This window comes from Maylandia zebra, linkage group LG17 (assembly GCF_041146795.1).
Source record: "Maylandia zebra isolate NMK-2024a linkage group LG17, Mzebra_GT3a, whole genome shotgun sequence".
Taxonomy (NCBI): domain Eukaryota; kingdom Metazoa; phylum Chordata; class Actinopteri; order Cichliformes; family Cichlidae; genus Maylandia; species Maylandia zebra.
In genome coordinates this window covers 20,190,059-20,206,934 of record NC_135183.1, presented here as the reverse complement: position 1 = coordinate 20,206,934, position 16,876 = coordinate 20,190,059, and the positions used below count along the sequence as shown (strand labels likewise).

Here is a 16,876-nt window from a genome sequence, read left to right as displayed (position 1 = left end):
AGAAAAAGGAGACAGAGGCAAACTGGTTAAAGAGTTTTATTAAAGTTTCTATCAAATACTAACTAAAAGAGACGGTCAAGCCGCTATCACCATTTAAAGAAACAAAACAAAACTCAGGCGTTGGTCAATAAACTGAAGAGTAAGTCAAAAAAAAAAAGAGTTTAGTCACCAAACACTGGCAGGACTAAACAATCACCAAACGCAGTAAACAGCAAAAACACAGCTCATCAGCTGCAACCACTAACATGGCACTCTGGCCCAGAGCTCACCTTTCCCTGGGCTTAAATACCTTTAATTACTGATGTGAGTCAGCTGTGTAAAAGAGAAAGGTGGCACCTCAGGCAGAAGAGATTGTAGGACACGCCCACACAGGCACCTTCAGGAGGAGGCCTTGCTAGGGCTGTAACACAGACACAAAATAATCCTACAGATACTTTTGAGTCACTCAAAGGTCACTTTAAAAATCTACTCAGTCCCAGAAAACACACAGAGTTCACTTGTCCTGATTCAAGTATTTACAAAAGGTTGAAAAAGTAGAGGTTGTAAACATAAATGAACAAACACTGAATGTTTTTAATGACTTCATGTTGCATTAAAACAACAGCTGAACGTTAAGACTGACCATGTGTGTGCTCTGCTCTGTGTTAGGTCTGAAAACTCTGCAGACTTCAGTGATGGGACAGAAATCAGGTCTAACAAACTGCAGCACTCTTCATGGCTGTTTCCCTTCACTACTACTCACAGCGCTTCAGTTGTTCCACATTTTGCCGTATTTCACCTCAATATTTTCCAGACAATACTCCAAAATGACAACACGGAAAAAAGTCTGCGTGAGCGTCCTTTTTATTAAAAATAAAACATAAAAAATACGGTTTAAATACAACAAAATGTAGAAAAACTGAAGCTCTGTAAACACTTTCTGGATGAGTTGTATCTATATCTCATCATCTTGAACAAACACATCACCTGTGAGAGAAAACAGCCATGAAGAGTGCTGCAGTTCGCTGGACCTGCACAGAGTCTGTGTGGATGTGACAAATCATTCTTCTAAACTTTCCCCTGCATAAAGAGCTACTCTCTAAATTACACGTGATAGCTCAGAAACATTTTTACTTTTTAGCCTCTTCCAGCTTTGTTTCTCTCTGAAAAACAAGCTGCAGACTGCAGCACGAGCATCGAGTGATGCAGGGAGATTTTTGTTTATTTGGCGGGTAAACCTTGTCTCTGAAACTGTATTTTGAGCAGCCAGTGAAACAGAGCTCGGCTTTAGTACATTATTTTCTCTCGTGTACACAAACGGGCTCTGGAGCAGCGTTTGTTTATAAGTGAAGTCTCACAGCTCCTCCATCTCTCTCTGTCCACAAAGAGTTTTTACAACTTCTGCTTCGATGTTTTAAGTTCACGTCTGCCAACAAAAACGAAGCGGTCTCCATTTAACACCATCGAGTGTTGCTCACCAAAAAATAATTTAATGATGCATATGAGTCACTTCCTGTCCTGTATTCATTGTTTAAGCCCAGCTTGTTGTTTAACACCAGGCTAGTTATCATTAACCAAAACGAGATGCAAAAAAATATTTTAATTAAATAAAAACTTGTTTTGCGAAAATAAAAGCATTTACATTAAAAATGAGAAAATAGAAAACTGTAAGTTTCACACTCTGAACTTGTTAAATTGACACAGCCAGTTTTCTATTCTTACACATCTACATGGATTGTGTGACAGTTTAAAAACCCAGCTGAGCTGTGGTTTAAGAACAGCGCCACCTTTTGTCCAGTAACAGCATGTGCGAGTTGTGTGACTAAAGTTCAATTCAGACGTCTGCAGGAAATTTATCCAAACATGTAACTGGAAACCCCTTTTCTTATTTTGTTGAATTTTCTTTTAAAGTCAATTTTGACTTTTAAGTTGCTGCAGTTGTGTTGTACGCCCTTATTCCTTCAGTTTTCTTCTCTCATGTAAGATCAGGAACTGAAGAGCGAATCAAACTAAAAATATTAATAATTCGTCAGCCTTCTGTTGTTAACTCTGCTGCACAGATGGGCTGCTGAGGCGTACAGACGCCATGCTTCATCAAATTATTTGAACTGCAGACCTCAGTCTGAGGGTTTGTCTGCACACTCCATTCTGCCTCCTAAGATCATTAAACTGAGGAAGCAGGAAGATGTGATAGGAGCACCTGCTGACGCTAAAGCATAGAAAGCCTCATGCCTGACCGTGAAACCAGAAAGAGCCTTTTGTAGTTCTTTAAATGCAGCTGACACCAACCCTTTGACCTCTGAGGGAGGAAATAAAGATCAGATTGACTGCACTTCCCCAAAGATGAGGGAAGCCTTCAATGAGAATCAGTCAATGATGAAGACGTGGAGGTCAGAGAGCATGTCACATCTGAAGCTCCAGCTTTTTGTATGGATCTTTAGCGAGTTCTTCACACATTTACACTCATACAGCCATCTGACTGGCTTTACTGGCTAAACCTTTGAGTCTATTGCTCTTAAAGAAGTCTGAAGCAAAAGGAAGATGAGCTGGACTGATTCAGACATGACCTCTGGATTATCTGGCTGAACTCGACCTGTCCTCAGTCCAGAGTTTCCCCCCCCCATGCTTTTCTCCCACTGACTGGGATCCATAATTCCCAGTTTCAGTCATTTAGGATAAAATAAAGGGACAAACAACAGAAGGTTTTAATGTAAATTATATTTAATCTGCAAAGTGCTTCTCAAAAAACACAATTCCAATGAAATAAATGTGCAGTTTATTCTACACATGAGATCCTGTCACATGACTGTGCGTCAAACCATAGGCCAGAACAAAAGCACTCACAGTCTCAATGAATAAAATTAACACCAGAATCTCTTCTCTGAAATTAAAATAAAAAACTTTTATCTTTTAATTCAAAACAGACAAACATGTGAAACTGGACCAGTTCAGCTTTTGTACTTGGTGCTGAAGTGAGCGTTGACTTTGAGGATGGAGACGTAGAGCGTGAGGCCGACGAGGAAGAACTGCTGCTGCTCTTTCAGCCGGACCAGTTTCATCTTCACCTGCCCCTCAGAGCTGCGGTACACCATCAGGAAGTTGGTGCCGCTGTAGCCCAACGACTGCGACTTCTTCACCACGGAGATGGTAACCGGGGTGCTGACGCACCAGAAGGGTTTCTGGAACTCGTCCAGCAGGGTCAACGTCATGACGCAGCAGTTCTGAAGACGTCACGGCGCGCCAAGTTATTCACACTAACATCACACCACCTATCACACATTTGTATTTGTATTCTATTTTTATCTTATTGTATATTTATTTTATTCTACTGTATATAGTATATTATTTTATTCTATTCTGTACAGCTGTGTACTGTATTTATTCTTATTGTATTCTAATTTTTGCCTCATAACTTTTGCACTGTCCACTTCCTGCTGTGACAAAACAAATTTCCCACGTGTGGGACTAATAAAGGTTATCTTATCTTATCTTATCTTACACAACGACGTTAACACACGCAACACCACACTTTAACTGCAGCTTAAACTCAGACATCACATGTGTAAAACACGTCTGCACGAGTTCAAACATTTGGTTTCTTTGTCTGTACTGTGCAGAAGTCTTGAGCCAACCCTCATTTCTTTGCAATTTGGCGTTATAAGGTTTTTCCGTTGTTAGGGCAATTCACACCGACCTGTGAATCATTCAAGCTCACAGGATGAAGCTGTACTGTGTCTACATCCAACTCAGCAAGGAAACCATTTTAGCCAAACACACAACACAAACTGACATAAAACTGTATTTTTGCACCAAGGTGATTCCCAGAGAGCTGTTAGCCAAAAAAAATGTCTTTCAGCATGATTTGCAGTGAGTCTCTAAAAAAATAAATAAATAAATAAAATAAAGAGCAAACTGGACAAATGGAAGATAAAGCCTTAAAAAATAAATAAATAAAAAATACACACTGGCATTTCAAAATCCTATGTCACCTTGTTGAGAGGTAGCTTGAGACCTCTGCACAGCACTATAAATCTCTGAATCATGTGTGTCAGACGGCTGTACCTCTACCGAGCCTTCCAGCTTCTCCCACTTCCAGGGCACACGGATGCTTCCAGACAGTGATCGGTGCTGGGACACATTAGTCCTGCTGATGACCTTCATTTCAGCAAGTCCCTGTTGAACTGACCACAGGCCAGAGAGTGTTGGTGATTTAAAATTTTTCACTTACTCCTCAGTTTGTTGATTGTAGAGTTTCCATAATGTGAATCCACCAAGTGTGACCATCCGCGCTCCATGTGACAGGATGGAAGTTACCGATGTCGTTACATACGGTGGAAAAACAGCTGTTAAAAAAACAAACAAAAAAAAAAAAAAAAAACACAACAACAACCCTCGACAGACAACATGGCGCCCACCCCTAGTCTTTACCTGACATTATAAGAACAAGTCAATGTATAACTCAACGCAGCACAAATGTAAGGAAACAGAAATGAGTGTAAATCCTAAGATCAGAGTCTAAAGTGCAGTTTCTTGGCTCGTTTTAAATTAAAAAAAACAAACAAACAAACAAAAAGTTACATCTGCTCTTTTGTGAAAGACTCCCTGCTTAACAGGGAATGTAATCTCATTACTCCGTGATTACTTGTGCTGCAGGAGAGCTGGCAAAAGTGTCCCGACATGATCTGGGTCCTGGTATTGTGCAGGACGAAGTGCAGAGTGTAGCCGTGGAGACCAAATTTAGGGTCACGGTCGTCCACGGGGGGCGGGTCCAAAGGTTCGGAATATGGGCTGCAGGAAGGGACAAATGAGCATTAACACAAAACTGAATATTAAACAAAGTTTCTCTTAAACTGATGACAGACGTACAAATCCGGCCCATTTATTGTTAATATTATTTGGCATCACAGGAAAGCCAGGCTACTGATGCTGGCCTCTGTTTTAAAGCAGGACCACTTCCTTAAACTTACCAGACTGGAGATCCCAGCAGAATCTTCTCCACCAGCTTGTGGAAGTGCAGGTTGATCATGATGAAGGCTATGTTGCCCCGACCCTACACACAGAATCTTCTTTTACTTTTATAATTCATTTTATTCTAATAAAAACATACAAGTTAACGTTACAGAATTAGAGGCTTCACTGCAGAAGAACTACTTAAAGATGTTCTGTTATTTTAGGAACACTAACAGGAAAAACTGCATTTAAAAACGCACAGAAATTCACTCAGGAATTAAAACTAGGGGTGGGACTCTTTATAATTAAGTAATTAATCTTGAACAATCACATTTCATCACATAAGAAAAACTGCATTTCAATGCAAAACAGAAAAAAATATAACATCCCTAGCCAAAATTAAGCAGACTTATTTTAAATACTTTAAGTACATTTTCAAAATGGTATTGTCTTTAAATAATAAAAATTTCAACATAAAGTGCAGTTTTTCTTCTTAATAAAAAAAAAAAAAAAAAAAAAAAGAAAAAGAAAAAACGCAGAAACAAAAGGGTATTTGACCAGCTTCACCTTTGAACTCCGAGTAACCTTAGCCAACTTTATTTTGTACATTAGGTTAAAACGGTGTGATCATCGACCATTTCAGTGGAAAAAAAACCAAAAACAACCAACAAAACCCCATTGGACTCACAATACCTCCATTCTCATTTACGGTCCTTCTCTCAGCCAATTACTGTCAACTTAGACAAACTAGACTGTTCACATTCGCAGAGCTCAGTGCAGTTCTCCTATTTGTTACTATGTGACTGTTAGGGTCGCTGACCTCTAGAGGCTCTCCCCATGTGAGAGCTTTTTCTCCTGTGTTTCAGGTCTGCCTCATAAGCCGCAGCTGAGATGTGTTGCAGCTCATCAGCCACTGAATAAAGACTGACGTCTCGAAAGGACCTAACTGGAAAACGCCTTTCTTCAAATTAATTGCAATTGACACGTTAAATTCCCACCTTGATTTAAAAGTAATTTAATAATCAGCAGATAAACATGAGATGTTAAACAGATTATAAAATGTGCATCTAAACTTACAACACCTGCATTTAAAACTCCAGAGCCACAGAAACGTTTTGGTTCCTTTAAAGAGTTTTGTTAAATATTTACCCTCCAGAAGCCGATGACGACTCCCGGCGACAGACACGCAAGCCTGATCTGTCCGTCTTTGCCAGTGAGCTCATACGGATGGGTCCTCATATCCAGGTTTAAAATCAGAGAGCGCCAGGCCAGCCTGGAGGAGGAGGAGAGCACACCTGACCATCAAATTTAATTACTGACAGAATTCAAAAGGATGAATGAATTTGATAAATGACATAAAAGTATTAAAGGCCCAGAGTGAGGGCTTCATACTACCAGATATTTTTACACACACACACACACACACACACACACACACACACACACACACACACACACACACACACACACAAAAAATAAAATGAAGTCAGTTAAATAAAAGTAAAAGCATTTAACATTAACAGAGCATTCTTTCCATGAAGGTGTTTAGTATCAGTTTTCACTTTTTGTGATCAGTTGACGACGTCAGCTCACTGTTGCAGTTTTAAAGGTCAATGATGGTGCGTCGTTACTCTGGAACATGGTCGATCTGCTCCTTAATATGGGTGGATACTCCATCTAACCATCACCAGAGGTCCACAACCCTGTTTGTCTGAACCTCATTAAATCCATGTCTAGAACTTCCTGCTAGCAACTACAGAGCATCTCCAGACTCTGCTCGTCCTCTCAGGCACGAAACCCTCAATCACACCTTCATCACCTCCAGCCTGGAGTGCTCTGCCTATCAAAGCCCTCCACATGCTGCACTTAGCTCAGGACTTTGCTTTGAGGTCTTACATGCCTTCGCTGACGAGAACAGCGGACTCCCGGCACATCGTTTTCAAACCCCCCGCGGTCTTTCACTACTCAGGTTAAACATGATATACAAGTCACAAAAATGTTATTGTATGGCTTTTTTTTCCAGTGTTTTATTTGTTCCTGAGTAAATTGGTCTGGTGAGAATAAAGTTATAGTTTTCACATAGCTGAATCAAACAGAACACAGATTAAACAGAAGTGTGAGATGGTAGCGAATTTACTCCGGTGTCCTGTTATATTTGAGGGGGCAAGAAGCAGACGGCTGACTTTAAAACTCTACCGAGACAATCTGCAAAATTCATTAAAAGTTTAATAAACGATCATATTGTCTTTTTTTTTTTAAGTTAGCACATACCTTAAACACCTAAAGCTGTAAGCTAATGATAGTTATAACAGCAGATGCATGCTGGTGCAATGAGCTGTACGTTTTAAGTCCAATGGATGCATGATCTGATTAGTTGACTATCACAATAATCGTTTGTGGCAGCCCTACTGTCATTAAACTCCCAAATTTCCTTTAACCCTTTAAAGCCGGTCGGAGCAGGCACGCTCCGTTTTGCGTAACAATTTTTAAATCCCGGTAGAACCGGAACCACGTAAGCTAGCGCAATAATTTTTTTTGCATATGAAACCAGATGAGTTGTACTTACATCTTATGCCATCAGCTTGTGCTAGGCCACGGTTTCCTTCCACATAAAGCTTTGCAAAAATTGCATAAAAAGCGCTTGCAGGAACAAAAACATAATATTCCAGAAACGGGCTTTGCTGATCCGATTAGCTGTTCAGAACACTTCCTCCATTGAAATAGACGTCAGTGCGAACTATCGCATGTCCGCCATTACCTCCCCGAAACCGGAAGTGATGTCATTTTCGTGGAAAATGTAGTTTTTTACTTGTAGGCCTTATAAGCCTTTACTGGTGTTTTTAAAAGTCATGTTTGACTTTATGCTTTTCTGAATAGTTTCTAGGATGCTTAGAACTCGAATTGCACTGCTTTAAATATTTTATTTTTATGCACATGCTGTTTTCTCTGCAAATTTGCATTATAGGATTGGTTTTTGTTTTTTCTGCAGTATATAAAAATTGGTGTATCTCAAAAATAAAACTATGAAAGCACTCAAAATAAGTTTCCTGTTGTAAACTATTTTTTGCAACTTTTTTGTATTTAAAATTTTGAGGGATAAACCTCTTAAATTTAGAGTAGAAAATGTGTTTAAAAAACACAAAACAACAATTTTCACATTTTTTGTAGTTTATTGCACTTTTTTTGCAATTTATGTAGTTACTATGGACTTAATGCATACATATTATTAAAAATTGGGCTATAATGGTTGTATTGATGTATAGCAACTTGAAATGCTCCCAGAAATGGCTCCACAGCATGTAAAAATATAATATAAGCTCTGGCGGACTTGGTTCTATGGTAGGTCTTAAAGGGTTAAAATCCTTCTCCTCACCTATAAATCCCTCCATGCTCTTGCCTCCCAGGATTTATCTGATCTTCTCTTACATCCCATCTCAGATTCTACCTTCCACAGATAAAAACTTACTATTCAACCCTCAGACTGCAGTCTTTCAGAGACAGCCTTCAGTGCTCTTGAATGCTGCCTGCTCACTGACACCTTTGACTTTTTGTATAAAGCGGCCCTGGGTTCCAGTTTTGTCTTATTATTATTCTTAAATATAGAGAATAACACAGAGATACAGCTCTGTGGCCGTCTTACTTCTCCTTCCTGACTCCGTAGAGCTGGATGCTGTTGATGTCTTGGTAGGATGGAAGGCGGCCTCCGCTCCAGTGGACAATCATGGAGGACTCGAAGTAGTGCCCTCGGGTCTGCTCCAGCACGACCACCTGACCCCAGTGAGTGTGCAGCATCAGCTCCCAGCTCACATTCAGGTTCCTGCAAAAATCCAGTGAATAAATCTTTATTACACATACAGGAAACACGGGCCGCCCCGGAGTTCAACCAGGAACCATTTTAGTGACTTAAACAACCATTTATCCAGTTATGGGTCACAAACTCATGAAACCGACTAATCGAGCCTGAAATAAAGAAACAGAAACACTTTTGGAATAACCTGAAGAGGTAGCGGCTTGTACCTGAGCACCCACTCAGTCTGCTGGGGCAGGCCGGTGAATGGGCCGATGTCTCTCAGCTCTCCTCTCCACTTGTTCATCTCTCGCCCAGTTATCATCCTGAGGTACATCCACTTCCAGCAGCTCGTCGATCGATCCTCCGCTGGCTCCATCTTCACCGCCACGTTGCCCGCCGCTTTTGGCTTCCACCCAAACTCTGACATGTAGATCCTGTACCACAAGACGCTGGAGAGAAAAATGTTTCTTTTGCATGTTTCTGCTGTTTGTGCAGGAGCTTCTAATCTCACCACCTGGTGGGTAGATGAATCCTTCCACCTGCTGGCTGCAAGGGTGTATTACTCCAAGTGTTTCTAGGCTGTGTTCATGTTGCAGCTCGGCAGGTTTTGATGTTGTGAATTTAAAACGTCCTCCCAATTTTTTAGGACAGAAAACAATCACAGGTCTGTTTGTTGCATTTACATTTTTAAAAAGTATTAAGCACTTTCAGCTGCTTCATAGAGCCCTGCATATTTAACACAGTCCACATTTAATGAAAACTAAACTGAGATGCAGGCACTGCTGGAAATCCGGGCGCGTAAAATTCAGGATATACTGCTGAGCCCATCTGATGCAAGGCTGTGCAGGTGTGCTTCGTCTTACTCGTCATTGGTGAGCTGGTAGAAGAGCTTGCTGACGTGGCTGATGCAGAACAGCGAGGACACGTCCAGGTACGACAGAATCTTGTGCAGAATCTCAGACGGCATCCTGGAGAAAAGATGAGCAGAAAACACGGTGAGGCCACAGAAATTTAGGATTTTTGTGCCGGTCGCAAAAATTTACTTGTACCTTTTAAAGGAGCCCTACTGTGCATGATTTTGCATGATTCACAGTCCAAATATCCTCAGTTATGTTATCCTGGGCTTTGTGCGGCCTGGGAGTGGGCAGATTGATCCAAATATCTACAGTATTGATTCCATTATTGCCATTAGAGTCAATGTTAACTTCAGTGATAGGAATAACGGCATTAACAGTAGCGGCGTTACTAACAGCGTTACTTTTTTCAGAAACTAGTAATTTAACTAATTACTATTTCTATTGTTATTATAATAATAATAATAATAATAATAATAATAATAATAATAATAATGGATTGGATTTATATAGCGCTTTTCAAGGCACCCAAAGCGCTTTACAATGCCACTATTCATTCACTCTCGCATTCATACACTGGTGGAGGCAAGCTACGGTTGTAGCCACAGCTGCCCTGGGGCAGACTGACAGAAGCGAGGCTGCCATTTCGCGCCATCGGCCCCTCTGGCCAACACCAGTAGGCGGTAGGGTAAAGTGTCTTGCCCAAGGACACAACGACCAGGACAGAGAGCCCAGGGATCGAACCGGCGACCTTCCGGTTACAGATACGCTTCCCAACCCCCTGAGCCACGGTCGCCACAGCAACTTACAATGAAGTTACTGTTACTAACAAGAAAATGTGATGCAGACGAGTTACTATTTTTCAACACACAGACTATTGAAGCTGTCTTCAGCTAACTAGGAGCTGAAGACAGCTTCCTGGCAGCACACAAGTGCTGCTGATTGGCTGAGGAGGAATAAAGTAGTCATGGCAAACCAATCACATGACCAGTTTAAGATGACATAGCAACAAGATGCTATGTCAACCCAAGACAACCCTGAGTGTCTTTTTGTGTTAAAAGTGGGGACTTTAAACAACATTCCAGTTTTTAAATTGTGTTGGGAAAAAAAAAAAAAAAAAAGAGTTATGATTAAAATAAAATATTTGTGATGTTTTTTCCTGAATATTATGGTTATGTCTACTGAAAAAAAGGGAAAAACTGTTTTCTAAAAAAAGCGCTTGCAAGAAATCTTGCAACCAAAAAAAAAAAAAAAAAGGAAAAGACAAAGAAAGCGAGAGAGTGTGTTTTGAGATGTGAGAGATTTGTGACACTTAGCATCTTCGGAGTGTGTAGTTAGTGGGTTGTGAAGACAATCATTTTGTTTTGTGTGTCAGAACAATGAGGTGACTGTTGAACGTCACTGTTGCTGCCAAAAAGCCACCAAGACAGATTACAGCGTAAACCAGGGGTCGGCAACCCTAGGCACACGTGACACAGCTGGCACGCGAAGGGTTAACTGATGACACGACCATAGCTGGACTGGCCATCAGGCCGATGGTGATTTTTCGTTTTTATGGGCCGATGATTTTTTATTTTTTTTGTAACAGTATAAACACTGAAAGGTGGTGGATTGGCCAGATGCTGGTCGATGTGTAAAAATAACTCAGTTGTTTGGTGGTGGCTATGGCGGAGCTTCCACAGAGGCCAGCAGGTGGATGAGGGAAAGGGGAGGCAGGAGGAGGAGAGACCCGAGGCGCCCGCCGGTCCCAGTGTCAGGTGAACTGAATTTCAGGTAAGAAGTTATGACTGCAGACTATCTGGGTCAGATATAAAACAAGTTTAGGTGGAGTTTATTTTCGTTGTGCGAACTTTATTTTATTCATAAGGTTAGTTAGTAGAGTTTCCAACTGTCCCGTAAAAAATGGAATTGTCTCGTATTCAGAGAAAATATTACGCGTTTCATATTGAGTAAAGGAATACAGTTTGTCCCGGACTTCAGCTAGAATGAAAAAAGACAAAGCTGGAGTTATTCTGTGTCTTTATGCTGCTTCGTCTTCTCTCATTCTCTCCCCTCCCTCTCCTGTTTCTACTTCAATCATGAAACTGATCAATGATGAGCTGATCGGCTTTTCTGACGCAAGTCCTGTCTCTCTTGTTTGTTTATCGCCCACCCCTGGTGTAAACGCTGGCTCAAGGTGGGAAACAGTACGAATGATACACCACCTGCTGTCAAGTGCTCCTCTATCTTATAGTGGACAGAAATTATTTTTTGGAGTGACTCAAATAATTTCTGTGGCATCTTATTGACTCTTAAAACATGTTTGTGGTTGTTACAGTAAAAATAAATTTTCTCTATTCTGATTTTGTGTGTTAGTCTGACTGGACCAAATTGTGTTAATACAGTATGTCAAAATGAAAAACTAACTGTAAATTCAGATATGTGCGTTTGTCCTGAAAAGAACGATACCAAACAAGACAAGATAAATAGTTTCTAAAGGTGAAATGAAAGTAAATATAACTACTTTTTCAAAATAACTTGTCCAACACTGGTTAGCTTACCTTTCCACCAAGTTCACTTTGGGAAATTCTGCTTTTTTGTTGTCTGTCGGTGCTTCTCGACATCTACTTAAAAATGACGAGAAAAATAATCATAATCATTTTTAATCAAAATTTTAATTCAGTAATACATTAACTTAACGGGGGGGTATTTACCGGGGCTCGTTCCCGCCACACTGCCTCTGGTTTGGGGACTCTGAAGTCGGCCACCTACGGCCACCGGTCTGTCTTCTGCTCGGTCGCCTGGGACCTGGCCGTCCGGGACCAGGCCGTCCTCTTCCGCGACCCTGCTGCAGTCTCTCCAGAACTGGCTGGTTCCACTTGTTCTGAGTCTGGGGAAAGCTGCGGGAAATTTCACTCTCTTTCTCCGCCATGATGGATCCGTTTGAAGCTGTTGGCCGCGTTCACAATGAGGCCGTGGCTTCCGGACAGCTCTCACCTTCACAATAAGAGCCTTACCACTAGATGGCAGCCACGCGTTGGCTAAGCAGTAGTGATGGGACGTTCTGTATCGAGGCTTCGGAGCGTGTGTCGAGTAATGGAGGGGGCGTTTCCGCGAAGCGCGTATCGAGGCTTGCTTCATTTATGGGAGGAGCTGAAAATGATGACGTCCGAAGCCTCGCTGCCCGGCTGTACCACGTGACTGGTTCATGAAGCGGTTCGAACTTTGCCGCAAATAATCATTTTCCATACTGCCAGCATAAATATACACAGTATACTGCCATCACTACACTATAGGTGTTTTACACACTCCTTTTGTTGTTGACATTTACAGGCTGTGTGCAAAATGCCACACTCTTCAAATTCATGCCAGCTATTATTTTTACGTCCAGTAGGTGTCCTGCTAGAGCAAATGAAGCTTCATGAAGCTTCGCGTTGGGGTGAACCAATTGGATGAAAAGCTTCAGTGCTTCATGGGGCTTCATCTGCCCATCACTACTGAGCAGCTCCACAGATTCATGCAGCATTTCTTAAATATTTAGCATTATTCTACCGTTTTTAATCATTTACCATTACCTGTGCACATGTTTTATCCCAACAGAGGTGGCTCTAACAGCCATAAGTTTGTTCTACCCCTAACAATGGCATCCTTCACTTGGGTCCCTGTATATCTATGCCACCGGTGTCAAACTCCAGTCTCCAAGGGCCGGTGTCCTGAAACCTTTACATGTGGTCCTGCTGCAACACACCTGAATAAATTTAGTAAATCATTAGCAAGACTTTTGAACTTGACTGCATGCTGAGGTGACAATTCAGCCATTTGATTCATGTTACAGCAGCTCATCAGTGAATGAACATGGAGTAATAAAAGTAATTTGTAAGTACATTGTTGCAAACACTTACATTTATTTAAATTTACTTGAGTAGGATTAGGGAGTGCATGTCACCTCAACATGCAGTCAAGTTCTGTAGTCTTCCTAATGACCTACTAATTTTATTCAGGTGTGTCGCAGCAGGGACAGATGGAAAGGTTTCAGGACGCTGGCACTCGAGGACTGGAGTTTGACACCCTGATATGCTTTTTAATACTCTTTCTCTTATTTCTCTTTACTGCTGTACCACGTGTGAAACAAAATAAATAAATCAAGTACCTCTATTCTCTATTCTCAAGAAAGCCGTACAAGTTCTATTGTGTTATTGCAAATCTTGTCAAATTACTCAGGGATTCATATTTAATTTATTTTAGAAGTGTATAGCAGATAATCAGGAGATCCATTTCAATGTGATCAAACCACTTCACCTGGACGCAATGAATCAACAGCCATCTTGAAACAAATACGGGCACTTATTTGGACAGTTATTTTTGAATGATCCAAATTCAATTCCATTTTTAATGTTGAGCAGTGTTGACTTTCCTTCAAAAACGTGTTTTAAAACGATTCTTCTGGAAGTTCACTCTGATACATCTTTGCTCAGTTCATTGATGGTAACTGATACTGCTCTGCTGTAGGAGGCTGTTTTTGGTGAATGAGCTGTAGTCTGGGATCATGACCTGATTAGCAAGACTTGGTTAAAATTAGTAAAGTCGGTGTTGAGAATATTCTGGGTGTGGTCCCAGTCTGCTGAATTGACCTATTGTGTGTGTGTCTGTGTGTTACACAAGCATGCTACACTGTGTAATTTAAGTAAAAGCCATGAAACCTGAGATCACACATGCACACACACACTCACGTAGTGACTGAACAAACTTTATTATCTACACAACACTGCCCAGGAGCAGCAGCAACAAACCTCTCTTTGTCGGTCACATAAACATGTTTTTGGTCTCCAAGCAGCTTCATAAACACACACAGCCTGTAAAGTGATGATGTCCTCATATGGAAGACTGCGGCTGATGAAGAGCGTCGCTCTCCTCAGCATCACTGACAGCTTTCTGGGACTTACAGCAAAGAAAAACAAGTTGGTCAGAATTACTTGGTGAGTACATGGGCATCACATTTATTAATGTTCACTGTTCTTGTTGTCAAAGGAGCTTGCAAAGAAAAGCGTCTGGACTTCTTTAAGTTGCTTGAAGACGTTTCACCTCTCATCCGAGAAGCTTCTTCAGTTCTAAGGTCAAATGATGGAGAGTCCCAGATATAAACCTAGTGGGAGTAACCCCCCACAGAGGGACAAAAGGACCCCTGATGATCCTCTAATCGCCTGAGCCAAGGTGTGAAACTGGGTGTGGGTCCCAATCAGCCAGAGTTTCGGGTGAGTTCATTGTGAAACCTGGCCCCACCTTATCATGCGAATTCCTGAGATCAGATGGCCCAGGATGTGAGTGGGCGTTAAGGCGTCTGGGAAGGGATCTCAAAACTGGATTATAGATGGCAGAGAGTTGGTGTCGTAAACCCCCGCCTCTGTTCAAAGATGGTCGCTCACAGTGGACATAGATGGCTTCTTTCACTCCTCTTTCAAACCATCTGTCCTCTCTGTTTGTGTTTTGTCTTTCGGGTGAACCAGTTTTTGTCTGTGTGTTGCTGGGTCTGAAATGTCGTGCTTGGAGAAAACTCTCCTGAGTTTTTCTGATACACCGGCTACATAGGGGATGACAATGTTGTTGCGTCTGTCCTTCTTATCCTCCCTCGCTGGTGTCTGATCTTCTTTTCTGTGCCTCTTTGCTGACTTTAAGAACGCCCATTTAGGATAGCCGCACGTTTTGAGTGCTTCCTTTACATGTGTGTGTTCCTTCTTTTTTCCTTCAGGCTTAGAGGGAACATGTTCTGCCCGGTGGTGTAGGGTCCTAATTACTCCAAGTTTGTGTTCCAGAGGGTGATGGGAGTCAAAGAGGAGGTACTGGTCCGTGTGTGTGGGCTTCCGGTAAACTTCGATGTTGAGGTTGCCATTCTCTTCAATGTGCACAGCGCAGTCCAGGAAAGGCAAACAGTCGTCCTTTGTGTCTTCCCTGGTGAACTTGATGTTTTTATCCACAGAGTTAATGTGCGCAGTGAAGGACCCAGGTGTCGTCTACATATCTGTACCAGTGGCTGGGTACTCTTCCTTTGAAAGAGCCAAGAGCCTTCCTTTCCACTTCTTCCATGTAAAGGTTGGCTACAATAGGTGACACGGGGGAGCCCATGGCACAGCCATGTTTTTGTCTGTAAAAGCCTTCGTTGTATTTGAAATATGTAGTGGTGAGGCAGAGGTCTAACAGTGTGCAAATCTGATCGGGTGTGAAGTTGGTCCTGTCCTCCAAGGAGCTGTCTTCTTGTAGTCGTTTTCTGACAGTCTCCACAGCCTCCGTGGTGGGTATGCAAGTGAAGAGAGAGACTACATCAAAGGACACCATGGTTTCATCTGGATCCAGGGTAAGTTTCTGGACCTTGTCGGTGAAGTCGGTGGAGTTCTTGATGTGGTGTGGGGTTTTCCCCACGAGAGGAGCAAGGATGGTAGCAAGGTGTTTAGCAATGTTATAAGTGGCTGAGTTTATGCTACTGACTATGGGTCCACAGGACAAGACTCAGCAGTCCATCTGCATCTTAAGGATAAAGGACACTCTTTCGAGGATGTTCTTGTTCTTTTTCACTGATCTATTTTTAACCTCTGATTAAAGCTGCACATCAATGTACATGAATAGATACAAACTGGTTGCATAGACTCAAGCTACACAATGACTCCAAAAAGGCACAACCAAATGAAAAAAAAAAAAGATGACCACAAAGAGTATCTTTCAGTCTGGCTGTCTCTCTTCTTCTGTGTAAAAGACATGGTGGCTGTGCACAAGGTTGTGCCCACTATCTCATAATCTGACCAAGATTATTTTTAGATTTGTTTCTAATGTTCTGTTTACATGAGTAACATTGCGCATTTCTGTCACTGTCTTTTATGACAGACCTGTAGCAGACTGCTGCTCACTGTGCAGGTGTAACATAGACAGTGATCACTCATTTAAAGTGAAAGTAGCATACCATGATAAACAATATATCTCATATGCTATACCTACCAATAATATGGATTATACACAACTTCAAATAGGAGAACATTACACTTATACATATACACTTCCGTGTATTCATAATACACTGAAAAAAAATTGTTGCCACGGAGAGAGAGAGAGAGAAAGTACCAGGGGCAGAAGGAACAACTGGAGCAGATGTGGAAGGTAAAGTCCAAATAGGATCAGAGGTCTCTGTCCAGAAGAGCACAGGCCTCGTAACAGCTAAGATACTGCACCAAACCCTCAAATTCCCAGGACTTTAGATTTTTTTTATTGTGTTTATGAAAAATAATACTAAAAACACCAATTAAAAACATGAACAAACAAACAAAACATAGTTATGGAC

At 41.5% G+C, this 16,876-nt stretch overlaps 1 protein-coding gene across 4 annotated transcripts; it reads right to left on the bottom strand.

Annotated features, from left to right (window-relative positions):
- Positions 1–2,682: 2,682 nt before the first annotated feature.
- LOC101478082 (F-box only protein 15) lies at positions 2,683–13,514 on the bottom strand. 4 transcript variants are annotated; one of them, XM_076876032.1, is made up of 12 exons: positions 13,455–13,508; positions 13,128–13,300; positions 12,267–12,549; positions 12,114–12,179; positions 9,583–9,687; positions 8,947–9,168; positions 8,570–8,746; positions 6,079–6,202; positions 4,947–5,029; positions 4,622–4,767; positions 4,042–4,160; positions 2,683–3,200 (listed from the first exon to the last, which is right to left on the bottom strand). In XM_076876032.1, exons 3-12 carry the CDS (start codon positions 12,482–12,484, stop codon positions 2,928–2,930), a joined length of 1,533 nt encoding a protein of 510 aa, XP_076732147.1. In that variant the 5' UTR covers positions 12,485–12,549; positions 13,128–13,300; positions 13,455–13,508; the 3' UTR covers positions 2,683–2,927. The 4 variants fall into 4 exon arrangements, with proteins under 4 accessions (XP_076732147.1, XP_012778796.3, XP_004566541.3 ...); XM_012923342.5 differs by having other exon boundaries at positions 12,114–12,176; positions 13,455–13,507; XM_076876033.1 differs by lacking the exon at positions 4,042–4,160 and adding an exon at positions 4,208–4,322 and having other exon boundaries at positions 3,047–3,200; positions 13,455–13,514.
- Between the last annotated feature and the right edge of the window lie 3,362 nt (positions 13,515–16,876).